This window comes from Emydura macquarii, unplaced genomic scaffold, assembly GCF_026122565.2.
Source record: "Emydura macquarii macquarii isolate MOO-44397 ecotype Brisbane River unplaced genomic scaffold, CSIRO-AGI_Emac_v2 contig_1483, whole genome shotgun sequence".
NCBI classification, from domain to species: Eukaryota; Metazoa; Chordata; order Testudines; family Chelidae; genus Emydura; species Emydura macquarii.
In genome coordinates this window covers 15,399,849-15,420,282 of record NW_027131620.1, presented here as the reverse complement: position 1 = coordinate 15,420,282, position 20,434 = coordinate 15,399,849, and the positions used below count along the sequence as shown (strand labels likewise).

General features: G+C 41.5%; 1 protein-coding gene across 1 annotated transcript in view; it reads right to left on the bottom strand.

The window, feature by feature from the left end:
• Positions 1–1,805: 1,805 nt before the first annotated feature.
• The window catches only part of PREX1 (phosphatidylinositol-3,4,5-trisphosphate dependent Rac exchange factor 1), a 203,145-nt gene continuing 184,516 nt past the window's right edge, over positions 1,806–20,434 (bottom strand). The window contains exons 29-41 of the mRNA XM_067554278.1: positions 20,250–20,332; positions 19,452–19,542; positions 17,507–17,635; positions 16,262–16,303; positions 13,611–13,828; positions 12,256–12,355; positions 10,611–10,754; positions 9,729–9,843; positions 9,125–9,191; positions 8,279–8,466; positions 7,429–7,531; positions 6,708–6,775; positions 1,806–4,036 (exon numbers count right to left, since the gene is read on the bottom strand). Coding sequence (XP_067410379.1) covers positions 3,994–4,036; positions 6,708–6,775; positions 7,429–7,531; positions 8,279–8,466; positions 9,125–9,191; positions 9,729–9,843; positions 10,611–10,754; positions 12,256–12,355; positions 13,611–13,828; positions 16,262–16,303; positions 17,507–17,635; positions 19,452–19,542; positions 20,250–20,332 — 1,391 coding nt within the window. The 3' untranslated portion in view covers positions 1,806–3,993. The remainder of the gene's footprint in view (positions 4,037–6,707; positions 6,776–7,428; positions 7,532–8,278; positions 8,467–9,124; positions 9,192–9,728; positions 9,844–10,610; positions 10,755–12,255; positions 12,356–13,610; positions 13,829–16,261; positions 16,304–17,506; positions 17,636–19,451; positions 19,543–20,249; positions 20,333–20,434) is intronic.

Below are 20,434 nucleotides of genomic sequence, written 5' to 3'. Positions count from 1 at the left end.
GTTTTCGTTAGGTGGTGGTAGTACTACTGTCCATCTCACTCATGTATCTCATGTGTGACAGACTGACAGTCTGACTTAACAGCTTCAGTACTACACTGGTATTAGTTTAGAGAAGAGAACTGGGGGGGGTACTTGGATTAGTCAAGGACCCCCTTATTTACAAAACAACATCCTCTGCTTTTATGAGAAAGCTGGTTTTGATTGGCTGACATTGTCTTTTATCAGTGAATAAGGGCCAGGTGTCTAGATGTTCATTGACTCCTTGAGATATCATTTAGTATGATTTACCGTGCCAGATATTGCCTAAGTATTTACCGTAATTAGCTTGGAAGCAGGTATGTTTCAAATGATGCATTCCTTACAGTGAAATCTGTGATTGTTAGCAGTTAGTGTTTTATACCTTCCAATATTTTTACAAACATGACCTAATTAATCCCCACAATCCCTCTGAGAGGTATACACGTGAGCATTATTATGATTAGCCCTTCATGCTAATGGAGAACTGTGGCAGATTGGGTATGGGAGTTCCCAAAATCCAGAGAAGGAGCCAGTGTCATAGCAGGACTAGAATTTGGGATTAGAACATGACTGTCTTAAACTGGTAAAGGAGAGGAATGTTTTCTACTAACTAGACACATGTTGAACTTTTTACACACAAAGCCTAAATCAGATGTGTCCTTGACCAAATCCATGATTTCTTGTGAGAAGCTCAGTATTTGTGTCAGCAGATTAGGCATATGGAAATGAATAATGCTGCTATCCAGACCCAAATTTTCAGAAGTGGCCTCCAATTTTGTGGTTGCAACTCACTATAAACACGTGCACTCACAATTTTTTACGTGCAGTGATAGCAGCTACTTGGACATTGAACAGCTTCTTTACAGGCACAAATCAAGTAGATAGCCAAGTGTTACCAAATGTACCTGTAGTTTGTTCTGATTGCTACGTTGTAAGTGTGGAATTTTGCCTACAGAATGAAAGGCTAGGTTGAGATTGATCTTAAAATTGGTCCATGAAGTATTTAAGCAGGATCTCACAGTCTTTTCACATGCAGAACTGCCACGGCCTTCAGTGGGAGTTATACCTGCTGAAAGGCTACAGGATGGATCCCACCAATCCTAAAATCCAAATCATGATGTGCCTGCTTATTCTGAAGAGCTAGGGTCAAATGAGCAGTAATGCTATGTTTCTTTAGTTCCAAACAATGAAGAGTCCCTGTAGGTATGACTCTGCCACTACCCCTCCACACACACTAATACTGTAAAGTGGCTCGCTAAGATGCAGCATGAGGAGGGAGAAGGTATGGTCCATGCTTGCACACATAATGCAAAACTTCAGGGACAAAACAGCAGGTGATTTGTACTACTTGCCCATCATAAGCAGATGCAACTGATGTGGCCCAGTTGCAAGTATATTCTGGGGTCTGACGTTGACTTTGTTTTCATCCTGAAGCTTCTGTAGCCCTGCTCTGCTGACTTCACTTGTAGTTGCATGAGCATAGTCGTCTTGCTCCAGCAGTGCTCACTTTTTCAGGACTGGGTTCACACTTTGCAATTCTACAGCCTCAGAACTGCTCTGCCCTAGTTTTAATAAGAATTCTGAAGTGAAACCACATCTCTAGGTGGTACTGCACAAACAGGAAGAGCTTAGCACTGCAGAGTCAGTTTGATCAGATATCAAACACAACTTTTCCAAACACCTTCCATTTTTACCCTTTCATAGCTCTGCAAAGCCCTAAATTCTCTTTGACAACAAAGAACTAAAGGGTGTAACTTATATAAATAAAATCATATCTTCTTTCTTGGTAATATAAACCAACTTTTAATAATAAAATGGTTTAGCATGTATTTAATGAGAATAACACGTACATTTTTATGTAAAACAGTGCACAGTGTAAATGCCCTTAGATAGTCTTCTATGCGCCTTTTTATGTCTGTATGAAATGCATAAATGCAGGTCAAGATCCTCATCTGGCAGTGTAAATCAGCTTCATGGATGTCAACAAAACTATGCTGATTTACCCAGGGGAGGATACTAGTCCAATGTGTTTTTATTTCTTGGGTGTTCTGCTTCTCATATCAATACAGTTCATTTTAAACTGGAAGATTTGTAAAGAAATACTAATCTTTTCAACAGCAAATGGCAAGATGAAGAAGCACAGCAACTGCTTTGACACAATGCTCTGCTGATCTGACTCCAGTGGAATGGATTCCAGCTAACACCTGTGGAGATGTAACAGGAGGTAGACTCACACAAGCCTCTGCTGTGGGCTGAGGTGGGTCAGAAGCAATATTTAAAAGTAAAGAAAACAAACAGAAGTGTCATTTCCCCCCAAAAATCAATCTGAGAATGAAGGAAACAACATTAAAACATTTAATAATTCAGGAAGCCCACACAACCCACTCAAAACTCATGGTACGCTATTTTGTGCTAGTTGTAGAAATCAAATTAAAAATAACTTCTTAGCCAACTAGGAAGAGATGATTTTTAACTTAATATCTGGGCTGGATTGGATTGTTAACCAAATAAAACTGGAGTTCATTAATGCCCTGCTCAGCACAAAAACAAAAGAAAAAAAAAACTTTCATTCTTTAGAATGTACATCACTTCAAACAGTTCCTGGAGTTTCCCAACAATGAATTGTTTTAAAAGAGATTATGGCTTTTCTATGATGTGGAGAATAATGTTAGGATCCCCCCACTACTGCTGAATTTTGTTAGATATGGGTGAATCTTTATTAAGGCACTCACTCCAAAAGAACATTATTTCTGGCCTGAGACTGCTCACATTTTCAATGAGTATCAGCCAGTAATTTGGAGAAAATTACTGCACTAATGCTAATACTGACAAAATGGAGAACAATTTTGAAATAGGAAAAAAATAAAGTACATTATATACATGATTCCTTTTTTTTTTTTTAACTTAAGCCTTCCTAATACTTTTTCATAACTGTATTAAAGACTACTTAAATACTGAAAGATTTTAAATAATGTAGAATTGTTTCCAGTAAACTGGGATTAGCTGTATAATTGCCAGCATATTGGTCCCATTTTCAACAATATAATTTTTATTTAAATCTTGTATATATAATAACATGATTCAAAACAGATACTTAATTCCACATAAATAACTATAGTTCTGCTGACCTGGTTTTAAAAACTACATCTGTTCAAATAATCAGAGTATAAGACTGCAATTTATTTTTTTTTGTAATTTCTCCTAAAAAATCCTTTGTTGCCAAACCCTCCTGTAAAATATTATTGTATTTCCAGAATACATAATAGAGCATTAGTAAAAAAAATGTTAATCCCAAACCTGAAAGCTACAGTAAGTAAGAGGAAGTAATTGTAAGAAGTATTATGGAATGTAATACTCTGCAACATAGAGATTGGTTCTCACGGGGCTTAAGAGGAAAACGACTCCAGAAGAAATACTTTATATTCATATGTGAATAAACCAGAAACTTGAGCTACTCATGGTTCAAAAGTGCAGGTCAGTATGTTAAAACAGTGGTATTTCTGATGTTGTTACTCAAGACCACTGACCAAAATTAAGCTGGCAATGAAATGGATGCCAGATATATTATTGAGAGAATAGATGTGCTTTGTCTTGCTTTGCCTTTCCGGATCCATAACTTGAAGTCCACAACTTTCAGCCAGCAGCACAACTGAGTCATTAGTGAAGCTGCTGTTTCTTGACATGAAATTCTCATTCCTTCTGGGCATTCTGGCAGAAGGCAGTTTTGTCTCAGCTCTAGGCAGTTTATGTTTAGAGAACTTCTCCAACAAGCCAAGGAACCATAAGAATCCTTGCCCATATGCTGTAAGAGTTCTCAACAGGTGGGCCTCGCAGATTCATCTCTCTCAGTGAATACGAGACACCCAGCACCATCTCCTCCCCTCTCCATTAAACACCACCAGTGTCAGTTGGGATGGGTCCTCGGGCAGGGCTGCTCTCAGCTGAATACTTCAACGACTCCATAACATTTTTTTTTTATAAGTCCCCATCTAAAGGTGGCTGGCACAGCCTGTAGAGTCTAGAAGGGAAGTTTAAAAGTTGCTGTTACATGGCATAATGATCATAAAAAGTTATTAGAAAGAGCATGTGCAATTCAGCTTCTTTATTGCTCTAAATAGCACTCACTGATAGTCTGACAGGAAAGATTCAGCTAGTTGTAATTATTAATCATTTTGCAAATGAAATGTGCCATTAAAGAATTGTTAATTAAAACATATAGAGCTGTTATCTTTAAAAAATGACTTATTTTGAGACCTTGCTCCACCCGTGCAACCCAAGTCAGATTTTGGCCCTTAGCTGTTGACAGTCCATAAATTATCATTTTTACAACATTTTTTATTATTTTTCCCTGACATTTTTAACTGAGACAAGTCTCATCCCACAGTGATACCAATTAGGGAGAATATATGTGCTTGTCAATGTGGTTGATTTAACCTTGTTTACAGAGACATTTAAGAATCCTAAAAATTGGAGATAGACCAGCTGCTGTAAGTGGGGATTTTTCCAGGATGATTCCCTGTAGTATATTCTCCAGGGCTTTGTCCAGTTTAAGTTTAAATAACTCAAGTGATGGAGCTTCCATAACTTCCCTTCCAAGATTATTCCACAGTCGTTTCCTGATACTTAGCCCAAGATCAGTTTACCTGAAATTTATTTAACTTTGCTCCATTTCGGTGCATTTAATCTGATGCACATCACACTGATGAAACCAAGTAGGCGCCTGTGTCTCTAGGCTTTTCAGAAATAAGCTTTCTAAAATAAGACCCTAAAATCAAATACGAGGCTTTCCTCTCCTTCACTACATACTGTAAATCAGAACTACAGCTCCAGTGTTACTTAGTCTGAATTACTTCAAATACACTACACCTTTACAATCATAAAATGGATCTTAGGTAATGAATATTCATTAATAGGAGGAAATGTCACTGCTGCTGTGATTGTGGTTCTTGACATTTGGGATAGGGCACAGAATCACATGTAGACAGTGCCTATTCATCCCTTGTTGAGAGGGTATTCCAAATCCAGGAGAGGGAGAATACAGTAGAACAAAAATACTGCTTCCTGTGAAAGGTCTCTAAAAAAAGCAAAACCAGGCCTAACTGTGTTGCAGACAACTTCACCTCAACTACCAGCTATTGTTTTCATGCCTCAGGCTTGAAATCATTTTCTACAAGCGTCTGAAGGGTACAATTGCCACTGAACGCGGGGAACTATTTAAGGTGATCTAATGGGGTATAGCTAAAAGAAACTGAATGAAAAGGAAAAATTGACATTGTGACAGGGTGCTGGGTGGTGACCTCCTGGCTAACCCCATCACATGAGCCTAAATAGCTGGGAGCAGCAGAGTGGGTTCGCTGGGCTGTTGCCTGATTGCCTGAGGGGAGGCAGCTGTCAGCATATGCAGGCTGAGCATTTGCCCAAGCTTAATTAGGCGAGGGACAGCAGCTGCCCAGCTGACCCAGCAGGGTTTATATGCCGGCCGAGAAGGGAGGAGGAGGCTAGAAGGGAAAGGAGTAGAAGGGAGTGTGGAGACTTTGCCTGTCTCCCCGGACCCTGAACAGCCCCAGAGACTGGTGGCCCAAGCAAGGCTCTGTAGGGTGGTGGGGAATTCACGTGCACCTTGTAAATAAAGCACTGGCTGCTGCAAGCCAGAGGGTTTTCAAGTCCTCTGTTTGCCAGCAGGGGACCGAAGCGGAGGGGCTTTGGTGTGGGAACCCTTTACAACACTGAAATTCTATGGCCTGAGTCCTACCTCATAGGGTTTTCAAAAGTGGACTAAATAAAACACTAGAGAATAAGCCTGCACTACCCAGGAGGGATGCTGTACACCTAAATGATCTTTTCCACTGATCATTTCAAGGGCCAAAGCTGACTTGCCTTACTCAAATGAACCCCATTAACGTCCATAGGAGCAGATGCTGACTTCCAGGGGCTACTTGCATAGCCAAGCAGGATTTGGCCCTAGCACTCTATGAATGTTCAATGAAGCTATTATGGAGCCCTCTCCTGGGACTGTTTGGGGGGATACAGAATGGGGAAATGGGTTAAAAAAATCTCTTAGTAAAAACTACCTGAAATTATGTCCGTCAGGGAGACACAATGACTATCTTCAGCTTCCACTGGAATCAGTGGGATTTGCAGGTGTATAGCACCACTGAAGATTTGACCCTCCAACAACAACAGAATGGCTAGAACCTCGGGAAATTGATTCCTCTAGGAATTGCATCACCATAAATTCACTCTGATCTGAGCTGCTTGCTCTTAAACCCACTCTGCAGTAAATCACTAGACACTCAGGCTATTCCAGACGCTTCATGGGGCTCTAGCCAAAGTATTAGCTCATGAATGATCTTTGCATAGTTGCAGTCAGAGCTGCCATTCAAGAATTTCTGCTTCTCAGAATTCCATAGATAACTGACAGCCACTGAGCTATATCAACTCATTGCCACTGTCAAAAAAATCAGCAGGGATGTTTTATTTAGACAACACAGGAGCCCTACAAGTTAATGGTGGGTGACAAGGGATTTGGATAAAATCTTTTTTAAAAATGGGTGCACTTGGTTTAGTATAGTGACGGCTGGGACGGTTCTGTGTATTGCTGCTAAAGAGCTCGTCTATTGGATAAGGAAATTTCACAGCTGGGTGCTACACAAATACTCAGATAACATGTACTGTAGATAATAACCTACCGCGGTGCAGACTGTGGCATCTGATCCATCACTTTGAGATTTTTAGCAGAGATTTCAACCCTTGGTCCCTAAGGAAACACAGAATTTATGGTATTGATAATATCAATAAAACAGCTGACCCTTAGGGAAAAGTATCGTAACAGGAGTCTGATTTCTAGCCGAGAATCCATTAACTACTTTTAGGAGCTCTGGAATCCACTGGGTGGGTACATCAGTCATCTGTGTTTACTTAAGATGACAGAAATCCCAAAGCACTTTATAAGCACTACTGTCTAAAACTAGGAAATCTCCACCATCTAATGTTGTATGCACGAGAACATATTATATTATAATATATAGACCGTGTACAAGTATACTATGTGACCTATATGTTCAAAGGCCCACCTCCTTTTCTTTTGTACATGTTTGTGCACATACGTCACAAGAGCATAAGCCTATACATTTTTCAAACACCTGTGCACACACTTTAAATAATGTAATATTGGGTATGCACTTTAAATAGCCTAATGTCTACATATGCAAATGTTAGAATTTGCTTCTGCAAAGTGTGCATGCAGTTGTACTAATTTTATAGAGTCTGGCTGTGGGTGTATATATGCACAACTCACAACTTCACAGAGAAATTAATTGGTATCGCTACAAAGAGATCCTAGGGATAAAGATGGTGGCATGCAGGATATCCAGCTAAGGAAGTAGTAATAGGAAGGACCTAAATACTCACTTGCTTTCTCATGATGTCTATAGCCTGCATGATACACTTGGGTAAAAGTCCATGACTTCGAGCCAGTATGGCTGCTTGTTCCAGGGAAACACTCAATGTACTTCTGGACAGACATAGATACATAAGGGAATGATAAATCCACAAACCACATATATACATAATGTTTAAATTACATATGACTTTTAACAAAGTCTTGAGTTACAAGTTTTTAACAAAGCTACTTAGCTAGTAACTGAAAATGAACTTGGCCACTATACTATTTTATTGTTTATTTTCTGGCTTCCCATTTAAAAATATATAACCAGTTATGCAGCCCAGCTCAGTGACCAAGAAGCTACACTGTTGTGATTTCAGACGGTGTTATCACATGGCTATGTCTCATTGCTGTTCTAATGTGCCTCACGTAAGTGTCTTCGATGAGCTAAAACTTTTCCAAAAATTAGTATTTTTAACACTGAAATTTTGGGCCATTTTAAAAAAATGGCTTTATTAGAGTGTACAAAAAAAATTAAAACCACTTATTAGAGAGGGACTAGATTCCACCTCTGTGATCAGAAACTGTGTTGACAGAAAGATATATGCTCTGTGCCCACCCAGCAAGGGTTATTAGTTGTTGCACTGGGACATTGTGTCTCAGCCACTGTACAGCAGTGCTAGAAGTCACAGCAGTGTTAGACATGACAACCCAGCCTAAAATAAAACTTACCAACAGAAGGGTTTTTTTCATTCTCAATTATAGAGGGCCCATCTCTCTAGCTTTTTGTAACTGGCTCAGATATGTTGCTTAGATGTTTATACAGAAGAAAAGTTAGTATCATAACAGTACCATGGAGGGTTTCTTAAATCTCACCTCTGCATCCCAGTGCCACACATGGCAATCTGACAGGCTCCGAGCCGGTAACAGAGCTCTGAGGATATAGGCAGCAGCCCAGCTCCTGATGTGTTATTACTAGAGTATCCCGACTGGGTGGGTTTTGTATTAATAAAGGACTTCATCAGTCTGCAAAGCTCATCCATTGCATTAATGGGGCGAATAAGCTACACAGAAACAGTGAACAATGCATCAGTGGCATATTTACTCCTTCATTTATATAGACTCTTATAAGAACGCTTTCCCTGCGTCTAAGAATATTCTATGGTAACAGCTCCTTGGTAGATCTAAAGTAACAACTATTCACAGTAGATATGATTTTCAGCACAAAAAGTGAGGACTTGACGAGGGTTTGGGGCAGTTTGTTGCAAGTGAACACAAATCATATCTATCTACTTTACAATACATGTTAATACTGCAGTGACGGGGAGTCTCTGAATTGTCTCCACTATAATAAAAACACCTGAATCTTTGTTTGCTTCTACAGCTTGTGCAAACATTCATACAAAGCATCTGCTCCAGATACAGACTGTTTACTATTGTGTTTCCTATTAGCTTTAGGCGAGGGCCTGGAAAATGTTACTTTTATTGTACTGCATGTTGTGAACAAAATTTTTAAACAAATAGACTTAAGTGATTATTCGTTTCTAAATTCATTGCAGGCATCTCATTTCTGGGTGACAGAATTCTGATCCTCAGACAGGCTGATTCAAGATCTTTGGGGCAGGGGCATTTCTGTGTTTGTATAGCACCTACTGCTAGAGAGTCCTGGTCCATGACTGGGGCTCTACGTTGCTACCACAATATAAATAATAATAATAATACCTGGTCAATCTTCACGGCTGTTGTATTGGAATCAGTAGGCAAGTTGGATCTCTCAAGGTAAAATGTCCTGCAATTAGTCATTAAGAATTGGATTAGTTGGTGATCATCTCATTTCACCACCTACTACATAATGTCTCAGATGGATATGAAAGGGCAGTCCTGTGGTCCAAGACGGTGTATATTCTCATTAAAGAACTTGGATTGGTTCTTTCTATAGTGACTGAAGACTAACAAAAAGTCTCTTTAGTTTAACTTTAGCTCCGGCCAAAAATCTGAAGTCCAACTTAGATGGAAATTGCTTATGACAGATTCCTATATTCCGTGAGGAGTTTACAATTAAGCCTATTTTTGCTAAATAATTTAAGAGGTTGCCAACCCACCAGAGATAAAAAACAAACAAACTTCCTATTAAAAGTCAACTTGTTAAACTCAAACGGAGTATTTTTTTTCCCCAGAGATTACCTTTTCATATCATGGGCTTTTCCAAAGAATCACTGTGTACAAGACATGAAACCACCGGGAAAGAAAAATCAGTCTATGAAAGGTCCTGAACAAACAGCCCCCTTTTCTTTTTTATCAGGGAGTGGGAGGAGAGGCACATTACCTGAGTTTACGGTAATACTGCTGCACTTTTTCAAGTGCGACTCCATTAATCTGTTGTTGGAGTTCTTCTAGAGACAAGTCACCTGGCTGTGACTGGCTCTCCAGGTTTTCAAGAGCTGGAAGTAGACAAGATTTTTAATAAATATATTACTCTGGCTATCATTTTTTCATTTGATTGTCTCTCTAGTTCATCCCCCTAACTAGGTAGCTGCCAAATTATGTCAAAGACCAACTCTGTGAAAAATAAGATGAAGTGAATTGATTGCCCTCGATGGGGATTGTCTTCTGTGAACCTCAGTTTTCATTATGACACCTCAAAGGGCAAAGACTATTATAGTATCAGGTCACTGGGATATGGTCATAATGTTATTGCTTTGAAGGAAGTATCCTATGCTGGATGCCACAATGCAGGACAATGGATTAGCTGGTCCACAAGAGGGCCTTTGACGTTCAGCTCAGATGATTCTATGAATACATACATGTGTGTAGAGAAAATGCCTCCTTTTAAAATCCGAGTCTGTGGCATAAGAACATGGACATTTCCAGACTGGATCAGACCAATGGTCTACCTAGTCCAATATCCTGACTCTGACAGTGATTGGATACTTCAGCGAAAGGTGCAAGAAATCTCACAGCATGCAACTGTGGGGATAATCTGCTCCCCATGAACATCTCAGCCTAACCCCCTATAGCATATTAACCCCACATAATAACAGATTTCTGGGGAGAAATCAATTTTTGCCTCTTAAAATATTTTCTATGGAGTTGTCAGTTTTATTTCAATAACAACTTTATGGTCATTCCTTAGTAATGAACCTTAAGATGTTTAGCAACTAATTAGATTCACTGACTTCTTTTTCTTTGTCAAGAATTTTGTGGGCACCTTTTGTAAAGAGCACTGTGTGCAGCTTCAAGCTTCCCCCATTCTGAAAGCGGGAAGGCAGTTTGGAGAAGTAGTAGCTGTCAAGGTAAAAGATAACCTTCAAGGCCTGCCGACTTCCTTCAATGTGGTAGAAGATGTGAGTATCTGGGGAAACAAAGATAAAGACATTTGTGTTTTACCAGAACAGCAGTGAGTGATTAGCAATGTCTGAGCATGTCAGTCCATTTAATAACATCTCGTTACTGAAATGTCAGAAGTAACAGCAAGCGAGGGAGATCCTGTATCAAGAGATGATATACTCAGAAGCATATTGTTTACAAGACATATCATCAATTAATATGATGTTTGATACCATCACACTGATTGCTTTGCTTCTATGTAAGATCCCTTTCCCCCACTACATGTCTTTCTTTTCTATCAGATTTCTAAACAATTTGGAGCAGGTACCGTCTCTACGTTGTATTTGTACAGCACCTAGCACAATGAGGCCCAGTTCTTGACTTGTCCCTAGGCACTTCTGCAATAAACATGGTTAATAATAATAAATTCCTGTTACGTGAGCTTGTGCTGATTGAGCATGGCAGTGGTGTGTGTCCTTGCCCTTGCCGAAAGGCTGGTGCATTACAAACATCTGTCTGGAACTGCTCAACCCAGCTGTCATCTCTCTCCACATGCTAGGCAAGAAACATAGGCAGGGCCCAGTGGTTCCCAACTGTAGAACAACTGGCATCAGTAGATGAATGTTGGTAGTGAGGCTGACACTACCAGCCCTACTATCGGACCGTCAATTAACAGGTCTGGGGGTGAAGTCCTCAGCAATCACTTGCGGCTGGTTATAATTTTTTTTACACTTCAGCCATTACAGTTGACAAAGGGACAAATACTGACTATTCCAAACTTCAGACTGAGTAATACCCTCCTGCATTCCTACAGTGCCTTTAAGTATGTAAGATTCCAAAGTGCTCCACACACAGCAGCTATATATATTAAATACAGCCACCTCTGGGGTGTTAGGAAGTATAGCCAACTGGCACAGTAGTGGAATTCTTGGCCACTATGGCAAATCACCTTCAGTATTTTCATGGAAACTGCCATGGGTACCTTTTAATGTGCAACGATCACCGCGTCTAACTGATTTCCATGTACAGAAAATGATACAGTGCTCAATATATTCATCTTAGAAACATAAGGGGCTAAGCAGACCCAGGTGGAATTTAAACCTGCAGTTTCAGAGTCTAGCTATTCCAAAACAGATGGTCAGCCAGATAAAAGATAGCAAGGGATGCTCATGTCACTAAGGCTCCCCTCCCAGCTCACAGATGGCAAGTCCCAGCAGTAGTCCTGGCTACAAAGAGAGCTGACTGTCTATGTTTCTCTCCTACCTGCTCCAGAGAACAGGGAGTGCTGATGTGAATTACCATTTTAAGACCCAATCATGCAAGGAACCCCTGGGTGAGGTGCTGAGCGGCTTTAACTCCCATTAAATTCTGTTGAAGTTGAGGGAACGCAACACTTCACAGGAGATGCTCAGCACCTTTCAGGATTGAGCATTTCTGATGGACTTAATATCATGGAGTAAACAAACCAGAAATACAAGCAAGAAAGAAGAATTCATTAAAAAAAAAAAAACCCTGAAAATTCTCACTTGCTACAAGGCTTTCATCCAGCTGCTTGAAATAAAAGACAACCTTGTCCAGCTCAGACAGAGTAACTGGGATGTCTTCTAGCATGGTGCGCTCTTCCTTCTGCGGTGGAGAGAAACAAGCACGAGTGGGTAAAGGGAAAGTGTAGGCAGAAAAGTACAGTACAGACATTAGAAGTGTGGAAAACTGGATGGTCCAGAAGACTAGAGTGGGGGAAGGAGCCTTTCACCAAATCCAGCCCAGGTCAGTAATGAGTGAAGGTTGTTTCCATTTGATGACTGAGCGTTGGTCGCCCCAGCCCAGTTCTCAGTGGTTCACTATCATCTGTAGTATTGGCCCTCTTCTTCGTAGACTCTGAAGGGAGTCCAAGGAATGAAGGGTTCTTGGAGAGTAAATTCCCTTCTCCAAAATTTACTTCCTCCCTACAGACTAACGTGAGGACTAAGCCAATTTGTTAGCCAGGGTGACATATATCTGCATCCTTACAGCCCCAGCAATGTTAAGGAATAACGCAATTGTGCGCTGGATTGTATTTAATTGTAACATATTGTCTATCATGTTTCTATTTAACAATGGGTGTAAAATGTGTCTTACTCCATGGCTCTTGTTTTTGTCCGAACTGACTTCCCTTCATACTTTCACAGTCATTTTTCTTCTAAAATTATTATTTTAGCTTAGATTCGGCAGAAGTTGGTGGCACTTGCCTGAGAGTTTCCTACTCACCACAGGCCAGTGGGTTTTACGAGTCCTGCCTTTCTCATTCCCTAGATGTGGGGCCTCCAGATCAGGTTTGGAGCACAGAGTTAAGCCAGGATGAAAGAAAGCTTTTAATACCATTGCCTGTGCTGAACCTATGTAATGACTTTGGTCAGCACATGCAGAAAGGACCAGATATACAGTTTGCTCTTAGCTCTGGGAACACCAAGAACCGTTTCTGTCTGCTTGTTAAAATTCATTTTCTCACCAGCAGAGGTCAGATCACACACACTTTCCTAGCAACCGTGTCATGAGTCCACAGAAAACAAGGCAACAACATTACTCCCGATAATGAAACCTCTGGCCGAATGCCAACCTGCCATTTCTCTGTGGGGCAGGATGTCTGTTATCTTTCAGTGGTGAAAGGTGCTCACCTGACCCAGGCCAGCAGTCTAGCATTTGTGGGAATCAGTGTGTGATGGGTAGGATATTAGGATGAGGATGAAAGCGGATACCTTGAGGGGTCAGGAGTTTCCAGAGAAAGTCAGAGGCTGTGGCCAGGAGATGAGTAGGAGGAAAGTATCTAGCTGACCTTGAAGAGGCCAAGAGAGCCAGCATTCACTGTGGAGCTGTGAAACCCATTCTTTAGCACCTCTCTTACCACACTGGGGGACAGCAGGGACTGGTAGTGAAGTAAAACCCCCGTGGCCGCTATCTGCTCCAGCCATTTCCTGCTGGCATCTCTGCTGCTCTCTTCATATTCTCCATTGTTGTTGTATCTGTAGTTGAGAGCAGCCAGCAACTGCTCGGAAAAAGTGCAAATAGCAGCCACAAGGGACTGGCAGAAAATGACATCTCGTCTCAACTGCAGCTCAGTATCTGCCAGAGAGAGGGGAAGGGAGGCACAAAGGAGTCAGAGGGAGTTTGCTTTCCATTCCATCTCAGACAATCGCTGCGTATGACATTTGGCTTGAGCTGTCACCTTGCCCTGACTCCTGTTATCAGACGTGTGTGTGTGTGTTTGTGTGTCCTGGGCCTACTTGTCCATTAGATAAGGCTCCCCTGTGTCATCAGTGCCACACCTGGGCTGATTCCCTTCATTGACAACTGCATTTGTGAAACAGGGTCTCCACTATTAGTGATCCCATTTCTCCCCCCCCCCCCCCCATGTGTTCTGAAGGCTTCCCATATGCTAAGCCCATTTACAGGCATATCTATACGGGGCCACTTGGTTCATGTTTGCCTGGGGGAATCTCCACAGTGTTAACTGTGCTTCCACTGAGCCTGCCAGTCAGTCTTACGGTGGCTACATAAACGGCATCACACTTAAGGGGATTGCAAAGTATACAAAGAACATGCAAAGGGCAGGCAAGGAAAACACAAGAATACATGAAGAGCGGCTTCCTGGACACCTTGGATTCCTCCAGATATGTATTAGGTAGGGTATAGCAGCCTCTCTCATTCCTGAGAGAGTGTTTTCTGCAGAAAGAAGCTGAATACATCACACAGAGACTTTGAAGATACAGATCATTTTTATAAAGCACCTAATGCAACAATAGAAGAACTAAGACAATCAAGACCAAGGGGGTTCAGATCCTCAGCCCAGGGCAAGTCCCCTTTGCACAGCTGGAAGTGAAGCAAAGAGGGCTCAGAGTTGCCCTAGAGGGAAGAGAATCCCTGAGTGCTGTAAAGGTGGCACGGCCAACTCTCCTTAAAGGGCTGAGGAGGAGGGATAGGATGGGGCGGAGCCAAAGCCATCACAGCTCTCCCTTACACCAGGCAACCCCCAGGATTGTGGGAAGCAGAAAGGTGGCTTAGAGCCACCTTTGCCTCCCACCCTCACTCCGTGCAGCTGATAATGAAGCCCCAGATTTCAGCCATCCTTTAGAAATGATCCAGCAAATGATGAGGGCATATCATTGGTTATTTTCTGCAGATACAAAATACAGCAACTGGGTATTTAAATGTACAAATGAAGTAACTGCACAAATAGGGGGAGATAATTATCTGATTGCCAGTGCTTATTCCCCCCCCCCTTTTTCCCGCCCATGCCTGCAGTGATGCCTGCAATGTATTTAGATGCTGGTACAAATTTAGGGCATGTCTACACTGTGATATAAGTCCAGGGTTCGAATTCAGACTCAAAGCCTAAACCCACATCTATCTAGTCAAAATTACATTAATCCAGGGCTCAGAGCAAGGTCCCAAGGCACCATGGGGGTGGCGGGTCCGAGCCGGCATCAAGCCAGAATCCACAGTTCAAGCCCTATTGCTTTGCAGTGTATACACAGCCACTCGTTCTCTGGGAGTCTGCCAAAAGTATCTCACAATCCCCAGGGCTGACTTTCATAGTCTCTGGACAGTCAAGTTAGGTGGACAATCAAGTTTTCCCACATTACGCCATGAACAAAGAGCTAGAGTGGCCAGGTTTTGGGAGGACGCAAGGAAGGCTGGGATATGGGTGGTTGGATTCAGGCCGTATAATGCAGTGTAGACATTGATGCCCAAGGTTCAACAAGTCCTAACTTAGGTTACAAATGAGTGCAACCCAGGGTTTGCTGACTTGAGCTCTGCTAACCCTCGGATTACACTGCTATGCAGACATAGCCTGAGGGTCTCAGCCTGCTCCTATTAAAATCAATAGCAAAACACCTGTTAGCTTCAATAAGGCAGGATCAAGCCCTTAGTCCCTTAGGACTAAGTCCCAAGTCCCTTAAGACTCTTGTTTAATAGGGTTTATATAGGTGCATTCAGGGAATAATAGGCTGGTTAAGGGGAAATGCACATCTTGATATACTACACAGGGCAAAACCCAAACTCTTTATGTGAGTAGGCGGTGTGAAAAGAATGACAGGGCCACAACTTCATAATGAATTGCGCAAAAGCATCTCATTTTTTGCTGCATGTCTCCTCCACATAAAGAAACTGTGGAGGCCAACTGGGGATAAGGCTTACACAAGGGGAAGAAAGGGCAAAGGGACATGGTATTTCATGACATTTATAATATGCCTGGCAATACTGGAACATAAAGCGAGTAAACCCGAGAACTAAGCAAGACTGAGCGAAAGGGCACTTAACGTATGAAAGAGCTGCCCACAAGAGGAGCACAAGAGATGGCATAATGTCATCAATAGCACAGCCGAACCAGATTTGCAAGCACAACAATAGTTGCATAATGTATTGTGGTCTCTGTAACTGGAAAGAGATTCAAACATACACATGCACTTGTACACGCCAGCCACGCTACACACTTTAGGACATCTGCCAGCATGGTAAAGTTTTCCACCAATACTCCAAATCAGAAGCCCTTACCTGTGCATTTTAGCAAGGCCAGAAGCAGTTGATTCTTCCCATCTAGAAGAGTAAAGAGAAGGAAAACATGATGCAAAGGTGGATCTGACTGTACCCTGCTGACACCCCATCCATTTCTATTTAGTCTAGACTAGAGCTTAATCCTCACTAAAACACGTTTGATAAACAGGAAGCCAGGCATAAATCAGGCACCTTTATAGGTTAAATGCTCCACCAACTGCCATGAATTATTGGGAACAAATCGCACATGTAAAGGAATCCCTGCAGAGGTGACCTCAGTCCTGGGCTTTGCTCGTGAGAGTAGACGTCACCAGACTCAGCCTCTATTTCATCCTACCAGTGCTTTTAAGCAAGGCGTTTTGTGAATGTAATGGTTCAGCGAACAGTTACAGGGACTGATTACATCCATCTCCTTCACTCATTTCCTTTCAGAACCTGCCTAGTCTTTTTTCTTTAATTTTCTTTAAGTGTTTTTAAAAATTACACAGGCAAAGATGTCACTCCAACCCAATTCGGTCCATACAGACTTCAGAAGTAGACTAAGAGCATTAGAAAAAATTCCTAATGATCATTCAATCCTCAATCATGGTGCCACAATACATCATCACTGGGAAGAACAACAAAACACTTTCTCCACTTCCCTCTAAAATCCATGTCCATTTATAACCTGTATTTCAATTGCCATATTAAACTTAGAGGACAATATTAACTGCCAGTCTGGTTCAGAAGAAGTCCATCTAGCGCAGCATCTTGTCTCTGACAGTGGCCAGTACCAGCTGCTTCAGAGGAAGGTGCCACAAAACTCCGCAGTAGGCAATTACAGAATAACCTGTCCCATAGGAATGTTTCCTCCTGACCCTGATAGTTAAGAAGTTGACTTATGCTCTGAAGCATGAGAGCAAAAATAAAGCAAGAATTAGATATTTCAGACCCATTCCATTTTAATATTCTGTGATGTTGCTGGGAAGCTAGGGAAGGAAGATTTTTTCTACAGATACAGTTTTTATCTTAACAATCAGGTATGGACCAAAACCAAACGTCAAGACAACCCCAAACAGTGGAGACATTTGGATCCAAACTCTGCAGCTGGTTCCTATCTCTCTAATGATCTGAACAAAAACCTCGGATCAGACCCTTCCCCCTTTTTATTCACTTCTATGAGCTTTACAGCTTGTGCTCATCTCTATAATCAAAACCTCCTTTTAACACTGAAACTGACAACTGACCCCACCCCTCTTCACAAACCTTCCACATGTTTTTGAATGGTTTCAACAAGATTCTTGATCCGCAGTGGAAGGTTCCAGGGATCTTCTTGGACACTGAATTGAATATTATTCCGGCACCTTATTGTGGTTTCTTCCTTCTGTTTAAATTCTGCAGCAAAAAAAAAGAAATTAGTCCAGGCAGTGGCAAGATGCTGCATAACTCAGAGTAGCTCATTAGTTATGTAATCTGCATATAGTTCTAATCAATGAATACAACACCTATAGCAACCATCACCAGTTGGGGGGGGAGGTTCTTAAATGGAACTGATACAGATGGAAAAAAAGATTGCTATTTCCTATAGTCCTGTAAAAACCAGAGTCCTAGCTTGTCATGTTTTCAGCATCGTATCGCAAAAATTAGGCATGCAACTCACGTGCATAATACATGGGAACTGTGTGATTAACTTCTTTTGCAATATATTACAAATATATCCCTGAGCACCATGGCTGCAGAACTGCGCTCAGCTTTCCCCTCTGTTCTCTCTGCCTTTTCTAATGTATAGCCAGGGGTGTTGGTGTCACCTCCTGGGGGGGGAGGGGGGGCATCAGACCAACCCTGAGATTGACTGTCATACCTACTTAAGACTGAGGCTGCTGAAAACGCATAAGCTAATTAATATTCTGCTTGGCGTCACCAGGTAGAAACCTATGTATTCTGGCCTGAAGAGGGTAAATTTTATTCCATGTGATGCAGTTATGCAGTTTAGCCAAACACTCTGATATCAGAGATGATACCCACTGCCACTCACATACAGTGTGCCGAATTATTGCCCCTCAAAAGAGACAGGATGATATGCAAATTCATACCCATCATCGAGATGTGACCATGGCAAGCTTTCCTTTTCAGGCTTATTTGCAACTCAGGACTGCATTAAGAAGATATTTTGAGCAAAGATTCTAGCTGACTATAGTCAGCCTAGGCTATTCTAGTCTACCAGCCAATAGTCTATTCCTGTGGAGTGATTCCCAGTGATCAATATGGGACCATTCTGAAGCTACAGTGAACTGAAAGCCTCTTTCAGTGCTATTGATCCAGTTTTAATAGACAAGTCTGTGTTTAAGTGAAACAAACAAAATAAAGCTTGAAGGAAATATATGCAGGGTGGCTGCCATTTCCTTACTGCATTCAAAGAGCATGTGGGAGGGCAGGGAAAGGTATTCCACAGATGTTTAAATGTTACAGGAACATGGCTTTTCAAAACACTTCCACAAAGTTCACAGGAGCCTCTCCTAACTCTGAAAAAGAGTGACTACGTGCTTCTTCTAAAGTTGTCAATGTAGCTCAAAATAGGGTATGAGAGAGAGAGAGAGACCCTTACCAGAGCACCTGAAGTTCAGCAAAGATAACAGAAGAAAGTTTAGGTTCCAAGAGGAAAAGGAAATGCAACAAATGTTTAGGAAATAAACTATCTTTTTCAGAGAAAAAACCCCACATTCTGGTCACCAAATTTGGTCTCATGAGTCATGAGACCAAATTCCCATTTGAGAAAAAGAAACACAGCATTGTTTGTTGTGTGCTCTCTCTGGGAATGGGTAGTTTCCAGAATGTGTGCTGGTGTTTTGTGAGGATGTTTACACTCTGGCAATTACCCAGCCTGAAAAGAAGTGGAGTAATTCCTTAAGCAAACTTATGTAGAACTTTTGGGTGCCACAAAGCCAACAGCTTGTTAAGATTGTGCTATGGTGTCCTCCAAGATATGTAGAGATGCCAGTGGATGGTACAAAATACCAACCGTCAATGTGTCACTGGCCATTTATATGTCCAGTTATGGTGACTGCACACATAACTGTTGTAAATGTGGGTGCAAATTGTGTGCACAATTTTGTACATGAACTTGGGTACTGACTTCTGAACCTCTAGTTCTTAATGTTAAGGGTTCGTTGTATTCTGGAAAATTACAGTGTTTAATACAACCAACTTTTACCTTGCAAACTGTGGTCCATTGGAAAGTGCTTGGTTTCTTCAAAGGCTCTGGTTATGACTGATCCTTTGAGGAGTGCATTGATAGTATCCACCTGGAGCAGGAGTTATATTAGGTTACTCTTAGTAAAACTCCAGGAGAATTTTTGAAGAGGGCACACATTGTAGAAAAGTCCAAAAAAGGTTGCATTTGCTCCATGTTGGCACTAACACATTCACTTAAGCTAAGCTGGGTGCCTAGATCTATTAATCTTTATGGAAATCTCATCCTTAGCAAATATAATTAAACCATTCCAACCCTCGGTTCTCCTCAGGAGCCTGGTATGAACTATGGGCTGTGCAGAGTGACCAGGAGAGTAATGACCTGGGCTCTGGTGGACCAATGGGAACAGAGAAGAACAATTTAGCTGAGATTATAAATATATAAAGGTATCTTTTGGTTACATTCTTCTCCTCTAATATGGGGTAATTTTTCCAAAAATTGTGTAGATGAGATCTATTCTGATCACTCACAACAGGAAGATTTCACTCGTGTTTTCACACATCTGTTTTCAAAGCTTTTTGCCACAAATCCAAGGCTGCAGGCCACCCTTGTCCTAATCCCACAAAGTGACGTGAATGTTGGTGGAGACAAAACTGTTTCCTCAAACTCTCACATCCAGTTGTTTGCATCTTACTCCAAAACCTTGTTAGCTTGGTCTCTATTGAGAATATGATTTGGTATCGCAGTCTCTGATATTTCTTACACCTTATTCTGAGATAAGAGTACACTGCTCCATGAAACCATCCCAGTGTCTTTTACCTGGTTAAAAAGATGCTCAAGACAGCCATGGAGTTTGTCTTGTTTGTCTGAAGGAATCCTCATGTCACTGGGAAGTTCATCACCTAATAAAGGAAAGATGAAATTTTTTTATAAACAATCTAATCACTTTGGGGGTCTCACATCTTGTGATGTGGTTACAGCACAACCAAAAAAACCCCTGGAAC